Raw genomic sequence first — 21,841 nt, forward strand, 5'->3', positions numbered from 1 at the left:
CCTAATGTTAGTTAGGAGCTTAACCCCCATGATAAACAGGACAGATAACTATATCTGTCTAAGAAGAGTTCATATATTTAGTACACTTACTAACCAAACTTTCTTTTTCTTTTAGCAAAACTGTACAATCTAAAGTGGACTGCATTTTGGTAAGTGAAATACCCAAAGTTTTTTGGTTTATATAGTGAGACTTTTGCCGCTGGATAAAAATCTCTTTCTTAGTAAATATTGACTCAAAATAACTCACCTTTAGTGAACACAGTTTGCAACCCTGTTGGATGAATTAGTTCTAAGCTACTTGCATTATTTTCCTGTATATCATCAATAATGAAATCGATCTGAGGTAATTGCATAGTTGTGAATCTTATTGGCCTTTACCGAAAGATTTCTTAAACAAGTACATACTCAAAATAGCTATTTATATTCCTATTCTACCAATTCTGTGAGAATGTGTTTAATGAAATCATTTTATGTATATGATGTATTACTTGTGTTATAGCAATTTTTTCATGATTTGGTTGCTGGACTTTGGAGTTAAGCCACAGTAATGTTTTAAATTAAAGTTATTCTTAGGGAACTCCATGAAAATTTGCTTAAAGAAAAGCTTTTAACAGGCTTCATGTATTAGTAGACTTTTTTTTTTTTAACCACAATATGCTTCTCATCTTTAGGCTTCAACTTCTAAGGTTTTAAGTCACATGTATAATTTAAATATAGGTGGTACTTGTAATTCCTGAGGTCTTCTCTCAACCACTGGGGAGGAAGTCAGCTGGACTGACACTGACTTCTCTCCAAAAGTGTCTGCCAGCTGGCTGTACCCCAGGCTGCACCCCAGGCCCTCGAGCAGTCAGTGGAGTTGCACCATTCCATTATGCAGGTGGTGGCAGGTGTCATAATTCTCTTTCCTTACTTGTCTTTGCACAACTTTCTCTTACAGTAGTTTGAGACATATAGGCTAACTTGGCTTTGTTTGATCTTTAGTGCCTGGTGCTGAACAAGTATGTGATACCTTACCAATTATTATTTATTAGCTTATAGATAGGTAAGTAAATAAAAATGATTCATAAGAGAGTAATTTGATCATGGCTTTTCTCTTCTACGTTTTCTTTTTCTTTGGCCAGTCCTGGGCCTTGAACTCAAGGCCTAAGCACTGTCCCTGGCTTCTTTTTGCTCAAGGCTACTAGCACTCTACCACTTGAGCCACAGCCCCACTTCCAGCTTTCTCTGTCTATGTGGTGCTGAGGAATCGAACCCAGGGCTTCATGCATGCAAGGCAGGCACTCTACCGCTACCTTCCCAGCTCATCTCTCTTATACTTTCCTAAAATAAAAAAATACTTCAAAAAGGATTTTTTAGAGTTATTCTTTCCTTTCCCTGTCCCCTTCCTTCCCTTCTTCCTTTCCTTTCCTTTCTTTTTCCTTTCCTGTACTCCCTCCTTCCCTTCTTTTTTACTGACTGACAACAGCCTTCTAAAGTAGGTAATCTTATTACTTCCTTTTTACAAATAAAAGTAACTAGTACTCCTAAATTCCATTGAAAAATTCATTGAAGACCTTTTGTCTGTTAATGATTCATGTAAGGAGCATACCATTGGAGGACTACTCTTTTTTTTCCCCTCATAATTGAGAATAGAGAGGCAGAAAAGGAGTAGTATAAATAAATTATAAGCCATGACATTTAACTGTCAGGGGGTTATACCTGTAATCCAGCTATTTGGGTGCAGTGATCAGAAGGATTGCAGATCAAACCTAATCTGGGTAAAATTAACAAGATTCCCATTTCAGCAAGATAAGTCAGATATAGTAGTACCTGTAACCCCAACTACTGAGGAGCCATAAGAAGTCCAACGCTGACTCCAGACAGAATGATGGACCTTGTCTGAAAAATAACTAAAGAAATAAAGGGAGGGATTCGGGCATGGTTCAGATGACAGAAAACTTTTTAGCATTTTCGAGCAAGGGCAAAGCTCTAATACTTCTAAAAAAATAACTAAATTTAGAGACATTTATAAATTATCAATTGAGGACAGAGGGTTATGTGTTGTTTTTTTCTAGCTGTTGTTGCTGTGGGGCTTGAACTCAGGGCCTGGACGTTGTTCCTAAGCTTTTTCACTGAGAGCTAGCACTCTACCACTTTGAGCCACAGCACCACTTCTGGTTTTCAGGTGGTTAATTGGAGATAAGAGCCTCACAGACTTGCCTGCCCAGGCTGGCTTTGAATTGCAATCGTCAGATCTCAGCCTCCTGAGTAGTTAGGATTACAGACATGAGCCACTGGTGCCTAGCTTGACAAAAGGGCTTTTTAAGAACACCTCTGAAGAGTTTTGAAGTGTTTATACATTATTGTAGTGTGTGTGTGTGTGTGTGTGTGTGTGTGTGTGTTATTCTGTGACATTTGTAATACTGTCTTAGGCCCAGTATGTTTAGTTACTATAAACACGAGAGTAAGATCTCTATCCTTACGATCATTTCATTTGGTAAAGTGGGCATTAAGTCAGTGAATAAATAAGATATTAATAACTGCTGTTACAGAATTTTAAAAAAGACAAAAAGAGGCAAGTGATTATGGCTAGGGGGGGTGAAGTGAGTGTTTAGAAAAAGCCTCATAGAAGACATGGTAAGTGAGCAGAGTGCTAGAGAAGAGGTCTGGGGACACACCCTAGATAGAGCTGCACAAAAATTCCAAAATAGAAATGGGGTTGTGATAGTTGAAGACTATTAGGACCCAGTGTGCTTTCACTTAATGAGGAGAGAATGGCTGCAAAGGCCAGGTGAATAGTCCTTAATGTATGGCCTGTTGACTCATGACAGTCCTAAGCGCATGGAGTACCATACAGGACAGCATGATCGGACTTGTAGAACATACTGTTGGAAGAATGGACAGTAGCGGCCCTGAGCAAAAGTACAGAAACTGACAGTTGTAACAGAAACCCAGTACAGAACTCAGACCCTTGCTCTGTATGATGGCATAGTAAATTGAAAAGATGAGTTCCAGACATTTTTGGGATATAAAACTAGCAGGCCTTAGTGTGAAAGGAGAAACAAGGAACCAAGGATAACTCTTTGTTCTGCAACATTTCTTCTAACACTTCCTTTCAGACAGAAAAAGGAAGTGACTTCTTTTAGTGTAGATTTACTTGTGAATTTATTTGAGAATTTTGCTTTCAATTTTGAGGGATACTTTTTGCTGGGTATAGAATTCTTGCTTAATTAATATTTCATTTTTCTTTGTTGCTTTGAGTGTGTTACTCTGTGGCCTGCTTAGCTTTGTTTCTGATGACAGGTTAGCAGTTAATTCTATCACATTTTCTGTACATGACAAATTATTTCTCCCTTGTTACTATCAGTGTTTGTTTTGTTTATTCTGGTATTTGTTATCTTTTGGGCTCACTCTGGCTTTAGCAATTTGACTCTTAAGTGTATTGGTACTGATTGCCATGGTATCCTGTTTAGGGTTTGTAAATTAGTTATGGTTGTGGAGTTTACCATCATTATCTCCTGGAATAATTTTTCTGTTCTTGAACTTAACTTCCCTTCCAAAACTTGGCCTACATTTGTGTTGAAATGACTATTGCTATTCTGCTGATCTCCCAGGCTTGTTCTTTTTTCTCTGATGATCTTTTTCTGTATCTGGTATCTATATTTACTAAGACTTTTTACCATCTGACTCATTTTCCCCGGGTTTTCCTCCATATGTTTAAACATGGGCAGTCTCATTTGGCATCACTCCTGTTCAGGTCATAGGAGCTAAATCATGGGAGCACTCATGGCAAAATAATGCAGACTCTCAGTTACTACCTAAAGTTTGGCTAGTTTCTATGTCACTTGCCTTTAGTCACTTTCCAGACCCGTGTAGTTGGGTTTTCTTTGGCCATTTTGTATCATGTTACTGTTATTTTGGGAGAGGGGCCTGACACCATCCTAACTTCACCTTTCTACACATTTCAGCCTCCTAGGAAGAATCCATTGCATTTTCTTACAGAATTAATACAGTTTCTACTTTTCCTTTTAGATCTGTGAACCATTTTTAGTTTGAGTTTGTGGCTTAATGTGATTTTTACCATTTTAGGGGATATCTAGTTGTTCTAGCCCATTTATGAAGAAATATATCCTTTCCAATTGCTTTCTGTATCAGCAATCATTTGATATGGGTCTTTCTCTACTCGCCTTTCCCCATCAATGTTATATGTATTCTTTGGGCCTTGCCACAGACTTGTCTACTGTAGCTTCATACAAGTCTTAATACCAACTGTGTGAAAAGTTCAAATTGACTTTGATGTTACCATACAAATTTTAGGATTTTCCTTCTCAGTTTCTATTTTAGAGCAGTTTACAGGAATTTAATTGAGATTACAGTGGATTTATAGGAGTCCTGGTGCATGAGTTTCTACATCTCTGTGTTTGTTGGTTCTTCTATGATTTCTCTGAGTGTGGCCGTTTCTCATGTGAAAGTGGTTTGTGTTGTGTTTTTTTTTTTTCAGTCCTGGGGCTTGAACTTGGGACCTGAGCACTGTCCCTGGCTTCTTTTTTTTTGTTTGTTCAATGCTAGCACTCTACCACTTGAGCCACAGCGCCACTTCTGGCCTTTTCTGTTGATGTGGTCCTGAGGAATGGAACCCAGGGCTTCATGTATGCAAGGCAAGCACTCAACCACTAGGCCAGATTCCCAGCCTGTGAAAGTGTTTCATACATCTTTTCTTTGGAGCAGTAAAGCAGATTCCCTCCAGGGAAGAATTCTCAGTGAGGGCTTCCTGCATGGGAACATATGAAAACCTGAATGTGTCTCCATGTATCTTAGTTTCTGAATACCAGTTAAATAACCATTTGGAGACTCTATTCTCTGCCACCTCTTCTGAGTGTCTCAGTGTTTTATGTTTGAACTAAACTGTCTCCAAAATTTTTTTAGTGGGCAACAGATCCTATTATTAGATAAGCCTTAAAAAGCCAACTTTCTGGTGGTGAGTTTTTCATTAAAAAAAATCTAAAACCTAAAAAGAGAATCATCCTATGTGAAAAGTCCAGTTTCAGCTTAGAGTAAGTTGATTAGAAACAGGCAGAAAGGAGGTAGTGAAAGCCTTTTTCTATAGGAAGTACATTCTTATGGTTATCTATGTGGAATTTCAGTGGCACCTGGATTCTCAGCAGGTAATGTCTGAGACACTATAGTGAGATAGATCATGGGATACAAGCTTCCTAGAATTGTTTCATCTCAGACTGTAGTATCCTAGTATCATGGCTTGCTCACTGCTAGAGTGCAGTGTATTCCAGAGATCCTAGATTTTAAAACACATGGTTGCTCAGATATGGACTGGATGGTAGTAACAACAGGTGTGGGCCAAGAAATTGGATGTCCTGGTGCTTAATGCCCTGGAAGGAATCAGCCTTTTGACTGTAGGTAAATCAGAGAGGTTAAAGTGATTGATTACCCATGGGCTGGATCCATTGAACAGAGTGTTTTGTTTGACCCACACTGATAATTTTTAAAATGTTTCAATTGGTTACTCTATCTTCAAATTGAGAAATTTTATTGTTCCCCCCCCCAAAAAATTAGGCATTGAGGTTCTGTTATTAGTACATCTAGTCCTTTTTCTATATGACAGCAGTGGACAGTGGCAATTATCCCTTCCTGATTGACATGCACCCTTCAGCCTTCTTAAGTCTGCTTTTACCTCCTTAGTCTCCTTTTCTCTCAGGTCTCCATTAGCTGTCTGTCGTTATGAGTTTGTGATATCTGTGTTAGAGTCTTCATGAGCAATGATCTTCCCAGAGCCATTGTAATGTAGGGTTAAGGGAGCCACAGCCATCTCTGTGAGGACAAGTGGTGTGTGTTATCTTTTAGTACTGTGTACTCACTGCTGTCAATTCTTGCACAAAAGCAAGATATAAAAGAACAATGACGGGCTAGGAATGTGACTTAGTGGTAGAGTACTTGACTAGCATGCATGAAGCCCTGAGTTCAATTCCTCAGTACCATGTAAACAAAACAAAACAGCCAGAAGTGGTGCTGTGGCTCAAGTGGCATAGTGGTAGCCTTGAGCAAAAGAAGCTCAGGGGCTTAGGCCCTGAGTTCAAGCCCCAGGACTGGCCAGAAAATAAAAAAAAGAACAATAGAGTCTAAGTTAGGCAGAACATTTGCCTTTTCATTTTACCTTGCAACCTTCTTTGACCACTTTGTTTTAAATTCTACCCCCCAATACTTTTTATTCCCAGCATTTATCTTCATCATGCAGATAAATTTTGTTTGTTGCCTAGAGCTTAGTGGGCACTCAGTGCTGAATGACTGAATGGTCTCATTTAATTTTTAAACTTCCTAAGTTTATCTCATGGTCAGTATTTTAAATGAGAAACCAATTTTGTTATTGTGCTTATTGATAGAATGATTGCAGGAGAACTGAAAGCTATATGGATGGTAAGATACAGGATGTCTACATTCTGACCATCAAATTAATACCAGAACAGGGTCTTCTGAGAGAGATGACATCCTCTTAGTGGTCAATTTGAGTACTCAGTTCACTCAAAGTGAGCAAAAGGCACACCTCCTCTCTAACCTTCATAGACACACTGCAAGAGTAAAAGATTCCCTTCCTCCCTTTCCTTCTTCATAGGAGAAAACATGCTATCTCCCTCAGATCTGTGCTGAAATGAATGCTGGGTGCTGACCAAAGCCATTGTAGTGACCCAGACTTCACTGAGCTTTCCTTTGCAGTACTTAGTTAAAATTGTTGGTGGTGGTCATGGGGCATGAACTCAGGGCCTGGGTGCTGTCTCTGAGCTCTTTTGCTCAAGGCTAGCGCTGTACCACTTTGAGCCACAGATCTACTTCCTTTAGTTAAAATTTACCATGGCTCGAAAGAGGCTTTTGGTTCTAGGGTAAGGTTTATCTTGTGATGTGCAGATAGCAGCATATGACTTTCACTTTCAGTTACTTGGTGTCAAAGACATAGATGATTTTCTTTTCTTTTTTTTTGGCCAGTCCTGGGCCATGAACTCAGGGCCTGAGCACTGTCCCTGCCTTCCTTTTGCTGAAGGCTAGCACTCTGCCACTTGAGCCACAGCGCCACTTCTGGCCGTTTTCTACATATGTGGTGCTGGGGAATCAAACCCAGGGCTTCAAGTATATAAGGAAAGCTCTCTTGCCACTAGGCCATATTCCCAGCCCCAACATAGGTGATTTTCAAAACCAGTAGTTTCATAGAACTTACTTGAGTGACATTAAATCCAGAAAAGATGCTAGATTTAGGAAGCGTGTTTTTGTTTTTTGAATATTACAAAATAAAATAATTTATATAAGGTCATAGAAGTTCATGGGATCTTGAACCTTTTTTCCTTATTTTCTATTAAACGTTTCAGTTATTTTATCCTTTCTTAGAAATGTGAGGAAAGCAATTAATGTTTTGATTTTCTCTGCTGTTGAGGACTGGTGGAGCAAGGTGTCACTAAATCCAATTTGGAGTTCTGGCAACTTTTCTTTTTTCCTTTTTTTTTTTTTTTTTGTTGGTCATGGGGCTTGAACTCTGGGCCTGGGCAGTCCCTGAGCTATTCAGCTCAAGACTAGTGCTCTACCACTTGAGCCACTGTGCCAATTCCAGTTTTCAGGTGGTTAATTAGAGATAAGAGTCTTAAGGACTTTCCTGTCTGGGCTGGCTTTGAACCATGATCCTCAGATCTCAGCCTCCTGAATAGTTAGGATTACAGGCAACTTTTCTTTTTGTTTGTTTGTTTTTTTTTGGCCAGTCCTGGGCCTTGGACTCAGGGCCTGAGCACTGTCCCTGGCTTCTTCCCGCTCAAGGCTAGCACTCCGCCACTTGAGCCACAGTGCCGCTTCTGGCCGTTTTTCTGTATATGTGGTGCTGGGGAATCGAACCTAGGGCCTCGTGTATCCGAGGCAGGCACTCTTGCCACTAGGCTATCTCCCCAGCCCCGCAACTTTTCTTTTTGATGATTATAAAGAATGTCCTAGCCATTGTCAAGTAGCTCTCAAATTCACTTTATTGTTTTAAAGAGAAATACAATATATGATAGTATACCTAGATAATCTACGTAGAAGAAACTCAATTTTCATTAATGTCTTTATATTTAAAGCCTGACATGATATACCAGAGTATACTCTGATAGAAAACAAATGCATTTGTACTCTAATTCTTCTTTGGACTTTAAGTCATTTCAAATTTAGAGACATATATATGCCTACTTTCTCTGTTTGAAATATTTTTTGGTGCTTCCTATCTGGGAGACTGAATTTATACAAAGTAGGAGCTTCAACCTGATTGAGGGTAAAAGTACAACTGATTCTAGGAAAACATTCTTTAAAAGAATCTGCAAAGGGCTGGGAATATAGCCTAGTGGCAAGAGTGCCTGCCTCGGATACACAAGGCCCTAGGTTCGATTCCCCAGCACCACATATACAGAAAACGGCCAGAAGCGGCGCTGTGGCTCAAGTGGCGAAGTGCTAGCCTTGAGCGGGAAGAAGCCAGGGACAGTGCTCAGGCCCTGAGTCCAAGGCCCAGGACTGGCCAAAAAAAAAAAAGAATCTGCAAATAGCGATTAATTGAGCATAAATTGAACATTTTCCTGAGCAAATACTGGGACTCAGAGTAGAATAAATAGGCTTATCATAGGTATGATCATGTATATAAAACTGAATAGAGCTGAATTCTTAACTCACTGTGTTGTTCTTAGTTAAAGTTCCAGGGAAGAGATCATTAAGGCTACACATTTCTAAACTGTTTCAACCTTTCTTCAGCCCTCATCCCATCTTGATAAGCACAAGTAGACTTTTGGTTAATACCATTTGAAATTTCAACTTAAGTTAAATATTATTCTAAACATGAGTGAATGAAAGCCTTTTTTCTTAGAGAAGGGAGCCCTTTTACTATCTTCATGTTTTTAGTATGGAATTGTCACATAGTTTGTTCAGTAAAATGACTGGTATTTGTATTTCATTTCCCCCCCCCAAAAAAAACCAAAAAAACTTGAAACTGTTTAATAATTTTGCTTTAAGAAAGAGTAGGGATACCAATATATGTCACTGGAAATTTCAGGTCAAATCTTTTTCTGTTCTGGGTATATATGTGGTTTTCAAGGTTCTTCCATATTATAGAATTCCTTTTACAGATGAACTTAAATAATTCTTAAAAGTTTATGCATGTAAAAAAAAGTTTATGCATGTAGTCTTCTAGTGCTCAAAAAAACAGTACCATTATCCTTTGTTTCATAAAACCAGCCAAATACACTTCTTTTTTACAAGCAATGAACAGAAAACTTCTATGCTTGTTTTGTTCTTTTTTGTCTTGCAATACTGGGCTGTGAACTCTAGTCATGTACTTGCTAGGTGAGTACACTGCCACTTAAGTCATACCCTGTGTGCTTTTTTTTTTTTATTAATTAAATTTTGTTGACAAGGTGTTGTGCAAAAGGGGTACAGTTACATAATAGGGCAGTGAGTACATTTCTTGTGATATCTTACACCCTCATTTTTCTTTCCCTTCCCTAGATCAGGTAGACATAGATACAATACCCAGTGTTCCAAAAACATACAGTAACCACGTGGCATACGCCAAAGGAAATTTACCTAGAACTTTAAATATAACATCAACAATAGAGTTTGCTTTTCCTTGTCTTATATGATCATACATATATAGCTTTTGAGCTATTGTGATCCACTGAGAGGTCTAACTTAGACCTTTTTATGTTTAGTAGTTGTTTGGTTTTAGTTACATAATGTAAGGTCGCTGATCCACACCTGTAGGAAATACCATTTGACAAGAAGTTTTTTGTTTCACAGACCTGGTCTCTAATGTGTCTTCCCCCCGCCCCCCGACAGTCATATATCAAGGAGATCATGCCCCTTTGTTTTCTGTGTCTAGGCTTGTCTCACTCAACATTATTTGTTCAAGTTCTGACCAGTTCCCTGCGAATACCAATATTTTATCATTTCTAATCGCTATGTAGTAATACATTGTGTATAGGTACCACATTTTTTGGATCCATTCATCTGTAGAGGGACATCTGGGTTGTTTCCATATTTTGGCTATTGTGAATTGTGCAGCTATAAACATGGATGTGCAAATGTCTTTTTGATATCCTGAGACCTGTTGTTTGGGATAGATGCCTAGGAGTGGTATGGCTGGGTCATAGGGTAGGTCTATATTGAGTTTTTTGAGGAACCTCCATACTGTTCTCCAAAGTGGTTGTACTAATTTGCACTCCCACCAACAGGGGAGAAGGGTTCCTCTTTCTCCGCATCCCCTCCAGCATTCGTTGTTGCCTGAGTTCAGAGTATAGGCCATTCTAACTGGGGTGAGGTGGTATCTCAGGGTTGTTTTTATTTGCATTTCCTTTACTGCCAGGGATGTTGAACATTTCCTCATATGTTTCTTTGCCATTTTTATCTCTTCTCTTGTGAAGTCTCTCTTTAGCTCCTTTGCCCATTTAATAATTGGTTTATTGGGCTTGGTGGGGGTTAGTTTTTTTAGTTCTCTGTAGATGACAGATATCAGGCCTTTGTTGCTGTGCTGGTGAAGATCCTTTCCCATATGGTTGGCTGTCTTTGTAGTTTGGTGGCTATGTCTCTAGCTGTGCAGAAACTTTTTATTTTGTAGTAGCAGAAACTTTTTATTTTGTAGTAGTCCGATTTGTCGAGTCTCTCCCCTGTCTGTTGTGCCCCTGGGACTATGTTCAGGAAGTTCCTTCCTGTGCCTATAAGTTCTAGCGTCTCTCCTACTCTGTCCTTCAGTAGTTTCAAAGATTGAGGTCTGATGTCGAGGTCCTTGACCCATTTTGAGTTGATCTTGGTGCATGGTGATAGGCTAGGGTCTACTTTGAGTTTTCTGCATATGGCTGCCCAGTTTTCCCAGCACCAGTAGTTGAAGAGGCTGTTTTTTCCATTATATGTCTTTAGCTCCTTTGTCGAATATCAGCTGACTGTAAGAATGCGGCTTTATCTCTGGGTCTTCTATTCTATTCCATTGGTCTTCAGGTCTGTTTTTATACCAATACCAGGCTGTTTCCCTCTGTGCTTTTTGTTTTTGTTCTTTTTCAGATAGTGTCTCACACTTTTGCTAGGAACGGTCTTGGACAGCAATCCTCCTATCTATGCCTCCTGCCTCGCTAGGATTATGGGTACAGGCCACCAAGCCCAGTTTATTTGTTGAGGTGAAGTCTCACTTTTTGGCTGGCCTGCCCTCTAATGAAGATCCTACCTCCCAGTAACTGGTATTACAGGCATATGCCACCACCCAACCCCTTACTGACGTTTAAATTTTTACGAAGCGTATCTAGTAATCTGGTGTTTAACATACTTGCCATGTGATGCTCTTGTCTTGATAATCAAGCAAGGTGAGGATCTTTGCATAGACCACTTGTTTGGGAGGCCATATTGAGCAATGAAATACACAGTCTATCCAATGCCAGGAGTCTTTGTGGTCCCCAGAGTGCCATCAGCACAAACTCAGCCTGTTCCATACCCTTTACATCATAGAATTTTGATATTGCCAATTTTAGGGTTATTATTCAATTTTTTTCTTCTGTGTGTTGAGCCTCCAAATCACAGTTATAGAAGGAGTATAATATTTACAAATTTTTGTTGTTTGATATAAGGAGAAAAACAAAACTGAGTTTGACCTAGAAAACTAGTCCTTTGGGGCTGGGGATATGGCCTAGTGGCAAGAGTGCTTGCCTCATATACATGAAGCCCTGGGTTCGATTCCCCAGCACCACATATATAGAAAATGATCAGAAGTGGCGCTGTGGCTCAAGTGGCAGAGTGCTAGCCTTGAGCAAAAAGAAGCCAGGGACAGTGCTCAGGCCCTGAGTCCAAGGCCCAGGACTGGCAAAAAAGAACCCCCAAAACGTAGTCCTTTGTATCTTTGAAGTTATCTCTTTGGTTCTCTATTCTAATATGGACTATCTCCTTAAATGTACTCATGATTTTAGAAGTTCCTCTCTTTTCCTTTCTCTGTTATGTATGCATAACATTTGAAAACTATATAGAATCCTGAGTTCCCTTATAAGTATTGAGATATTTCTTTTTTTTTTTTTTGGCCAGTCCTGGCCCTTGGACTCAGGGCCCGAGCACTGTCCCTGGCTTCTTCCCGCTCAAGGCTAGCACTCTGCCACTTGAGCCACAGTGCCGCTTCTGGCCGTTTTCTGTATATGTGGTGCTGGGGAATCGAACCTAGGGCCTCGTGTATCCAAGGCAGGCATCCTTGCCACTAGGCTATATCCCCAGCCCGATATTTCTATTTTTAATACAATAGTGATTGGGCTAGGACTGTGGCATGGTGAGTGCTTGCCTAGCATGCATGAGGCCCTAGATTCAATTCCTCAGTACCACATACCCAGCCTTCTGGGTCACTAGGATTACAGGCATAAGCCACCAGTGCCCAGCTATATGTGTTATTTTTGTAAACCTTTCTTGGTTTAACATGGTAGGCATCTGGGGGATTAGCAGAGTTGTTGAAGGATTTTAGGAACCACATTTAAGGCATATTAAAGTGGGGAGAGGTTGGAGGCAGGTAATCCAGTTGTTAGACACTCCAGTAATGTGTGATCTTAAGTGCATCATTTTTCAGGACAGTAGAGTAGACTTTTTAAGCTTCATTCCATCCACAGGTAGCAGCAGCAACACAAGTCACACATGGAGTAGGTATTTGAGAATCAGGAAAGGGTCCTAGAAGTCACCTCATCCAGTTTACAATTATAAGGAGGTGGAGTTAATATTTAGGCTAAGACTGACTAAGGTTTCTCTTGCCTCCTGGAATACCAGTCCTACAATGCAGATAGACCTGCCTTCTTTAAACATAATTAAAATGAGAAACTTTTGTATTAATCCATGACTTTGTACTTTTAAGAAGTAATAGGGAGCGTGTGTGGGTGGGGGGGGGGGGGGGCGCTCACATCTTTAATCCTAGCTACTCAAGAGGCTGAGATCTGAATGATCATGACTTGAAGTCAGCTCAGGCAGGAAAGTCTATGAGACTCTTATCTCCAGTTAATTGCCAGAAAAGCCAGAAGTGAAGCTGTGGCTCAGTAGAGTGCCAGCACTGAGCAAAAAAAAAAAAACTTGGGGACAGTGCCCAGCCCCTGAGTTCAAGCCTCAGGAATGGCACAAAAAAAGAGAGATAAATAATAAGGAAGCATTATTTTCTGTCAATTTTAATAGGCAATAAAAGTATCCAACAGCTTCATTGTGTTATTTTAGAAATGAGAAAAATGTAGTTTTGATTGATAGGTGAATTCATTTCAACTGATTTCAATTTAGATAGTATCTTTTATGGGAGATAATAGTAAATTTAGTGGGAAACAAAACAAGGGTTTTAAATACTGATTTTTCTTGTACTGGGGAGGATATGGAGTTTGGGGAGGGCCTGTATACACTACTGGTAGGAATGTAAACTAATGCAAGCACTATGGAAATCAATGTGGAAGTTCCTCAAAATCCTAAAAGTAAAACTACCATAAGAGGTGGTGCTATCACTCTTGGGCATTTACCCAAAGAAGAATGCAAGTCAGGATGGAGACATCACACACTCGTGTTTACTGCACCACCATTCACATAGCCAATCTATGGAAACAGCCCTACAAATGATGAATGGATCACTAAAATACGGGGAGGGGTGGCCAGTCTGATTAAAATATGATATACGTGTGTCATGGTGAAGCCCCTTTGAACAATGAACATATTTTAACAAATGGATATGAGAAAGGTGAATTATATTCTATCTGGAGATGTGTAAAAATATGACAAGGAAGCTTAGTGATGATATATAGGCATATCAAAATGCAACCTATAATAAATAAATAGAAAATAAATAAGTGAGTAAATAAATACATTAAAAATTAAAAACCTTAATCTTTCTTTATAATTAGCAAGAAGTTGAGAAGTTTACAGACCTAGAGAAACTCTACCTCTACCTTCAGCTGCCTTCTGGTCTCAGCAATGGAGAGAAAAGGTACATCTATGTTTATGCTATTTATTGGCCATCCCTAGGATGAATATATTTTGTGTTATCATTGTTACTATTTTACAAAGTTTCTAAAGCTGTTAGAAAATAGAATAGTAGGAAAAATAGTAGGTTTTGGGGTTTTTTTTGTTGTTTTTTTTTTGGTTGGTTGGTTGTGGGGCTTGAACTCAGGGCCTGGGTGCTTTCCCTGAGCTTTTTTGCTCGAGGCTGAACCACAGTGACACTTGTAGTTTTCTGGTGATTAATTGGGGTCTCACGGACTTTCCTTCCCCACTCTGACTTCCAGCTGTGATCCTCAGATCTCAGCTTCCTCAGTAGCTAGGATTACAGGTTCTTTTATAATCCAGTCAAGTATTTGCAGTTTTTACTAATTCGTTTATGCATTTGGGTAAGTGCTGTGAAATGCAATTTAGGTTATTTTTCATAGACAAATATATTTATGCAGCATGAGAGGTTGTGAAAACAAAAGAAATATATACGGAGTAGAAGAAATCAAGTACTGTCAGGTCATCAGAAAGTAAAGAAAAAGAAAAATGAACATTAATTTATGATAAATCCAAGTTGTTTTAAGTACTTGATATTGCTTTAGTTTCATCATTAAAACATCTCATGTAGAAAATGTGAGAGAAGCCATTCTTCAGTCGTACTACTAAGAACATTTCCTTGCCCTTTAGTATCTCAGAATTCATTGCATTTATAAATATTCTCAACATTTACTTTTTAAAAATTGTACCTAAAAAGAAATGGCAATGTAATAGGCACACACACACACACACACACACACACACACACACACACACAAAAGCACATGCTGAGCAGTATCTTCTTGAGGATGAATTCAGTGTTCTTATAAAGGTAGCTGTGATAAGAGTGAGAATCAGCACAACAGCTTCCTTTTGTTGCCTCTGCTGTCCATAACAGGGGGGCTGTTTACAAATTGTACTTCCAGGCCATAAAACTCACCATGTTTCCTGGACAGCTACACGAGGCCTCGTAGCAGAAGGATTTATAATAGCTTTTCCTTTTAAGACCTTTCCCATGAATTCTGCTCTGAAGTTAGGAGTATTTAATAAGATTTCAGTATAGTTCTGCATTGTATAATTCTTTCAGTTTGCTGAGCAAGTAGTAATTAAATAAACTTACTTTAATAATGTTTACTTTTTTAAGTTTCATGATTTGGTTTAAACTCTTTTGTGGGGTGGGGGGGTGTACAGCTTCAACTCAGTGCCTGGGCACTATCTCTGAGCTTTTGCACTCAAGGCTGGTGCTCTACCACTTTAAGCCACAGCTCCACTGAATGGTTTTTTGGAGGTAAGAATCTCCCGGACTTTCCTGCCTGAGCTGGCTGGGAACCATGCTCCTCAGATCTCAGCCTCCCGAGTAGCTGGGATGAGAGACGTGTGCCACCAGCAGCCAGCCAGGAGCATCCACCCTGAGCCACTGACACTTGTTTAAAAACATTTTTTTTTTAAGTTTCATGATTTGGTAAGTGTAGTTAAATGAGCCATCAAGTAAATCCATAAATATTCACCTTGAAGTCATTTTGATCAAAACCAAGCCTAGTGTTGTCATTACTCTGCCGCCGTAGAGGTCATGGAAGGGGTGCAGCCAGCAGTAACTGCAGTCTGATCCCCGTTGTGACAAACCGCTCACAGCCACGGCTGGACAGTTTGTATGTCAGCCACTTGGTATCTTCAGTATGTACTAAGTTCTGCTCGGTCATTTTATAGTGTTTATACATAGTGTGTTAATAAAGTAAACCTCACTCAAAAGTTGTGAACTACATCTAGTTCAGCTAAAATATGTTTCTGTTTTCTGACTAGTGATCAGAATGCCATGTCATCGAGCCGGGCACAGCAAATGCATGCCTTTTCTTGGATTCGGAATACCCTGGAAGAACATCCTGAGACTTCCCTCCCCAAACAGGAAGTCTATGATGAGTACAAGTAAGTGTTGTGTGTGAGAGACAGATTGTGATACATCAGAGTATATATTAAGAACTTTGATAAATTAAGTACTACATACAGCTACAATGCTTTGTTTTTCACTGATGGATATCAAGCTGATACCTGGGAGTTTCACTTAGAAATCTCTTAAGATTCCTTCCAGCTCTTAGCTTCTGTGGTAGTATATAATACAGGGCAGGATTACTGAATAAAGGGATTTTTCCATCCAGCCACGGACCAGTGGCACATACCTATAATCTTAGCTGCTCAGGAGGCTGAGATCTGAGGATTATGGCTCAGAGCCAGCCCAACCAGGAAAGTCCATGAGAATCTTACCTGATACCAAATAACCACCAAAAAGCCAGAATTGTTGGTTCAAGTGGTAGAGCACCAGCCTTGAGTGAAAAAACTAAAGGATAGCACCCAAGACCTGAGTGCAAACCCCAGTACCAGCACAAACCAAAACAACAACACAGAAAGCCCATCTAGCCTGGACAGATGTCATCTTGTCAGTTGGATCATCTGTGAAACCAAGTAAAGATGCATGAGTTTAAAGAACTATCCAAATGACATGCTAGTTTGCAAATGACAACTTGGGCAGATGAATTCATGACATTTTGACAGTATATTCAAAATATACTGTTCACATCACCAAGGGAGATGGCATCTTCTTTTTTAAACCTGGCCTGTGAAAGCCCCTATTTTCCAAAAAAATTCCACAAGACATAGTTATATTTTTCTATAGTATTCTGAATTTGTCTTTTTCCTAAAGGTCTTTCAGAGACTAAATTTTTCTGTTTAGAATGCAAATGGGGCAACAGCTGGGCATATCAAATCCGATTTGAAGGACAGTCAGTTTTATAAGATAACCTTGAGGCTCCTTTTTGTCTTTTCTTTGCCCTCATCTTTTCTTCTGTACCTCATCTTCCATTTTTTTCCTATTACTCATTTATTGCTGCCAGATACTTATGACTCTCAAAAACTCATTTTTTCATAGCATCCTTCTATTCAGTGGTTGTAATTAATGTCTTCCCACATCTCTGTGAATATACATCAGAAGGGTTTGGGAGTTGGGTTTAATGAATTCATTTTTATTTCTACAAATAATATGCAAGTATATTCTTTTTTATAACAAAATTGGAAGTATAACATCAAATTAACTTCTTTTCTGTTCCCTTCAATTCCCTGTGGGATTTAAATATTAGCTATATTTTAATTTTTAGTAAATTTTGTCATTTATTCTTTTTACTTGAAGTGAAAACAAATTATATATATTACTTATTAAGTAGTCCTAGGAAGCTTTATTGATTGGATGGTAAGAGTAAGTTCAAGTGGAACTTTTTTGTTTTGTTTTTTGCCAGTCCTGGGGCTTGAACTCAGGGCCTGAGCACTGTCCCTGGCTTCTTTTTGCTCAAGGCTAGCACTCTGCCAACTTGAGCCACAGTGCCACTTCCAGCTTTTTCTATATATGTGGTGCTGAGGATTTGAACCCAGGGCTTCATGTATACGAGGCGAGCACTTTACCACTAGGCCATATTCCCAGCCCCCAGGTGGAACTTTTATCAGTCTTGTATTGATAGACATTTAGGTAGCTTCTAATTTTTTTTACTATTAATATAATTGTTGATCCATCTAGAACATACATTTTTGCACTTGTATGCTGAAGTATAATATATTGTTAAAGTAATACTGAAGTATAAGTCTCTTATAGGGAGAATCATTGGATCAAATGCTACAGGTTTGGGGACTAGGGCTCTTGCTTAGTGATAGAGCATTTGCCTAGTAAGCATGGGGCATGCATGAGGCTCTGGTTCATTCCCTACCACTGAAGAAAAATTAGCCACAGCTTTTTACCAGTTGTTTTTGCTTGAAAATCAGAAAGCATAAAAGATATACAGGGAAGAAATTCCATCATACCTTTGCCATCCCATAACAAACTCGTTTCTTGTGTATTATCCTGGCAGTATTTTGTGATGGTGTCTAAATAAAACACTGTTACCTACTTTTCTTTACACAAATTGGCAGCATGCTATATGTTTTGGTATTTGCATTTCTTCATCTAGCACCATAACCTATGATCATTCCATAACAAAAAATTAATTCTTAATAACTGTGGTGCTTAGATGTGGAATGACTTACATTTTGATTGTGTTGAACCCTTCAGTAATAGAAACGCTGACGCCATGAGTGAGTGCATGTAGACTCAGTATCTCAGGAGACTGAATTCTAAGATGAAGTGACTGCGTTCTTGAGCAGTGTAATTTGGGTAGCAATTTCCTGACATGTAGGAACGGGACTTTTTTTTTCATTTCCTGCCTTGTCTTCACTTACCCATTTATTGCTGTTCTTATTAGCCTTTTCATTTTTTGTTCTCTTCATGTTGGAGTTTTTCTTTTTAAGTCTAGTGATCTTTTTGTTACCTGTTGACAGTCAACATGGAAAGCATACCTTTGGAAGCCCAGCTCTTGTCCTCTGGGGTCCAGTGTGTGTATGTATAGACATGTGTGTATGTGTGTGTAATGTAGATTTTATATTGGATCTATTTTGCCTTGTACATGACAGGGTTTTTTTAATATATACACAGTACTGTAACTCTAACTTTGTTGATTTCAAACAAAGCAACCTTTTCCACATATTTTTCATTGTGTGGTTACCAAAAAGTAAATACCAGATCTTAGTTTAAGCTTGCCTTAAAAGAATTCCTCATCAAGGCCTAAAGTAAAGGACACTGTAAGCAGCAGTGTCTGCAGCCTTGTATAGCTATGCTACCCCTGGGACACTGTTCTCACGTATCCATACCAAATGCCAGAGCCCAAGGGACCTCGGCAGGCCCCAGCCACATGTCAGGACAGGTTGCAGCATGACAAAGACAAAAGTTAGGGTCAAGACCAGATACTTACAGACTTTGCTTTTTCCAGGGTCCCAAAATCTTAATTATTCCTTAAAAATCTTGGAGGACTTCAATAGCTATTCCACTTTGAATGGACTGGTGAATTCTTTATTTGATCATATTACTTTTACCTTTTTTTTGCTTCCAGACTATCCACCATATGTATTGTTTGATTAACACCTTAAAGAAAACATAATTCTCCCATATCTTCAGAATGTCCCTAAATTTCCATATATTGGGATCTGTACTACATGAATGCTAAGATTTTACTAAAATCACAGTAGGATTTAGTTAAAAGGGCTTTGGCTTGAGAAATGATAACACTTAATAAATTTTTCTCTTTACAAATATTTGATATGGTTTTGGTTGTAACCCAGGCATTCATTACACTTACAGTCATTAGCAATAGAAGTATGTACAAGGGGCTGGGAATATGGCCTAGTGGCAAGAGTGCTCGCCTCATATACATGAAGTCCTGGGTTCAATTCCTCAGCATCACATATATAAAAAAGGCCACAAGTGGTGCTGTGGCTCAAGTGGCAGAGTGTTAACCTTGAGCAAAAAGAAGCCAGGGACGGTGCTCAGGCTCTGAGTTCAAGGCCCAAGACTGGCAAAAAAAAAGAAAGAAAGAAAGAAAGAAAGAAGTATGTACAAAAACTGAATGAGATTTGACCGGATAGATCCTCTCTAAAGCTACCCTTCTTTATACAAGTTCTTCATCTGGAATGTGTATTTAATAGGCTGAGCAAGTGACTCATCTGTAATTGCAGCTACTTGGGAGGTAGAGATTGGAAGGATCATTGTTAAAAACCAGCGCTGGCCTTGAAGTGGACGTGATGTGGCACAGCTCTAATTCCAGCTACTTCAGAGGTCTTAGTTAGGGAAATCATGGTCTAATTTTGCCCCAGGCAAAAATTCAAGACCTTACCTGAAAAATAAATATGGCAAGAATAGATCTGATGTGTGGCTCATGTGGTAGAGTGCCTCCCTATGGATCATGAGGCCATGAGTTTATACCTTATGCCTCCATTAAAACAATATGCCTGCCATTTATGTTTTTGTACCATTAAACAATATTTACCTTTAACTTACATAACTGATGTGTAAATGACATGAATAAGCACAAGGTTGAATTGCCACCACAGATTTTGAGTGACTTACTCATGATCATGTTGAATATTAGGCCTGCTTCCATTTTAAAAACATAATTTAAAATAGATAACAAGAGAAAAATATAATTTAAAAATGACAGAGTACTAGTTATCTTGTGAACAGAACATTCTTTATTCCTTACTTTTTTTTTAATTTTATTTTTGCCAGTCCTGGCACTTGAACTCACGGCCTGTGCACTATCCCTGAGCCTCTCTGTGCTCAAGGCTTTACCATTTGAGACACAATTCCACTTCTTTTTCTGTTTGTGTAGTACTGAAGAATTGAACCCAGGGCTTCCTGCATGCTAGGCAAGCACTCTACCACTAAGCCACATACATTCCCAGCCCTCCTTACTTTTTTTTGAGTGTCACATAAATATAATTTGATGCTGAGTTGAAGCGTTAATTGATACCATATCTTTCGTGAACAACCTGCAATTAAAGACTGAAGCAGGAAAATGAGATGTAAACTAATGAAGGTCTCTGCATGGCCTGAAATGACCGACGGCTTGAACTGAGAGTGCTAGTTTCAAAATTATGAAGAGATACCCTGTAAATGCTTGCTAAATTAGACTTAAAACAGAATCATTGAATATGTTCATCTTTCTAATGGAGAAGAGGTTCTAACCACGGAATACTTTTTCTTTAAAAGTTAGAACCACTGGGCTGGGAATACTTGCCTCATATATATGAAGCCTGGGGTTCAATTCCCCAGCACCACATATATACAAAAAGGCCAGAAGTGGCGCTGTGGCTCAAGTGGCAGAGTGCTAGCCTTGAGCAAAAAGAAGCCAGGGACAGTGCTCAGGCCGAGTCCGAGCCCCAGGACTGGCAACAAAAAATTAGAACCACTGAGATTTAGATAGTCCACCTCACACCATAGAGCAGTCCTTTCAAAGGAAGTGTTCGTATTAAGGTGTGTGTGACCCATTATTGGGAGTGTGACTATTTCCACATATGGTAAGAAATGGAACTATATAACTTCTGAATGGATTTCCAGTTCTAAGCTTTCACAGAATTAAGGAAGTTAGGGAAGAGGGGCAGGGAAAGCACTAGATATTCAGGACCATTTCTGCCCTTGTTTTTATTTTTATTTTTTGCCAGTCCTGGGGCTTGGACTCGGGGCCTGAGCACTGTCCCTGGCTTCTTTTTGCTCAAGGCCAGCACTCTGCCACTAGAGCCACTTCAGGCCATTTTCTATATATGTGGTGCTGGGGAATTGAACCCAGAGAGAGCTTCATGTATATGAGGCAAGCACTCTTGCCACTAAGCCATATCCCCAGCTCTGCCCTTGTTTTTTTTTTTTTTTTTTTTTTTGGCCAGTCCTGGGCCTTGGACTCAGGGCCTGAGCACTGTCCCTGGCTTCTTCCAGCTCAAGGCTAGCACTCTGCCACTTGAGCCACAGCGCCGCTTCTGGCCGTTTTTCTGTATATGTGGTGCTGGGGAATCGAACCTAGGGCCTCGTGTATCCGAGGCAGGCACTCTTGCCACTAGGCTATATCCCCAGCCCTCTGCCCTTGTTTTTAATCTTATCAGTAAAGTAAGAAAGTTCTTACAGATCTCTAAGGTCCCATCCAGTTCTAGTGTATCATGTTTCCACATCTAGTGGAGTCATATCTAATGCCCTTCATGCTTGATGTTCTATTAAAAGTTGTCCTGGTTGTAAGCCTCACGATTGTGAAACTTAGAGCCCTATGGGATGGGCTAGATGTACTGATACAGGAGTATGGTTGGAAAGCCTTGTACCAATATTGTGTCTTACTGCAAACTTTCAAGGCACTATTGAAATCAGTGCTATGTAGGGTGAATCCAGCAAACTAGTCCAAGTTAATTCATGGTTCATGTCTCCAAAGAGTGGTGATTCCATAAATTGTGGTAGGTTACTGAAAAT

At 39.4% G+C, this 21,841-nt stretch overlaps 1 protein-coding gene across 2 annotated transcripts in view; it reads left to right on the forward strand.

Annotated features, from left to right (window-relative positions):
* The window catches only part of Rfx7 (regulatory factor X7), a 57,418-nt gene that overhangs the window by 22,682 nt on the left and 12,895 nt on the right, over window positions 1-21,841 (forward strand). For both annotated transcript variants that reach the window (XM_048331873.1, XM_048331874.1), the window contains exons 2-4: window positions 116-149; window positions 13,869-13,951; window positions 15,787-15,909. In XM_048331873.1, coding sequence (XP_048187830.1) covers window positions 116-149; window positions 13,869-13,951; window positions 15,787-15,909 — 240 coding nt within the window. The remainder of the gene's footprint in view (window positions 1-115; window positions 150-13,868; window positions 13,952-15,786; window positions 15,910-21,841) is intronic.

The sequence above is a fragment of the Perognathus longimembris genome, chromosome 23, assembly GCF_023159225.1.
Source record: "Perognathus longimembris pacificus isolate PPM17 chromosome 23, ASM2315922v1, whole genome shotgun sequence".
Taxonomy (NCBI): Eukaryota; Metazoa; Chordata; class Mammalia; order Rodentia; family Heteromyidae; genus Perognathus; species Perognathus longimembris.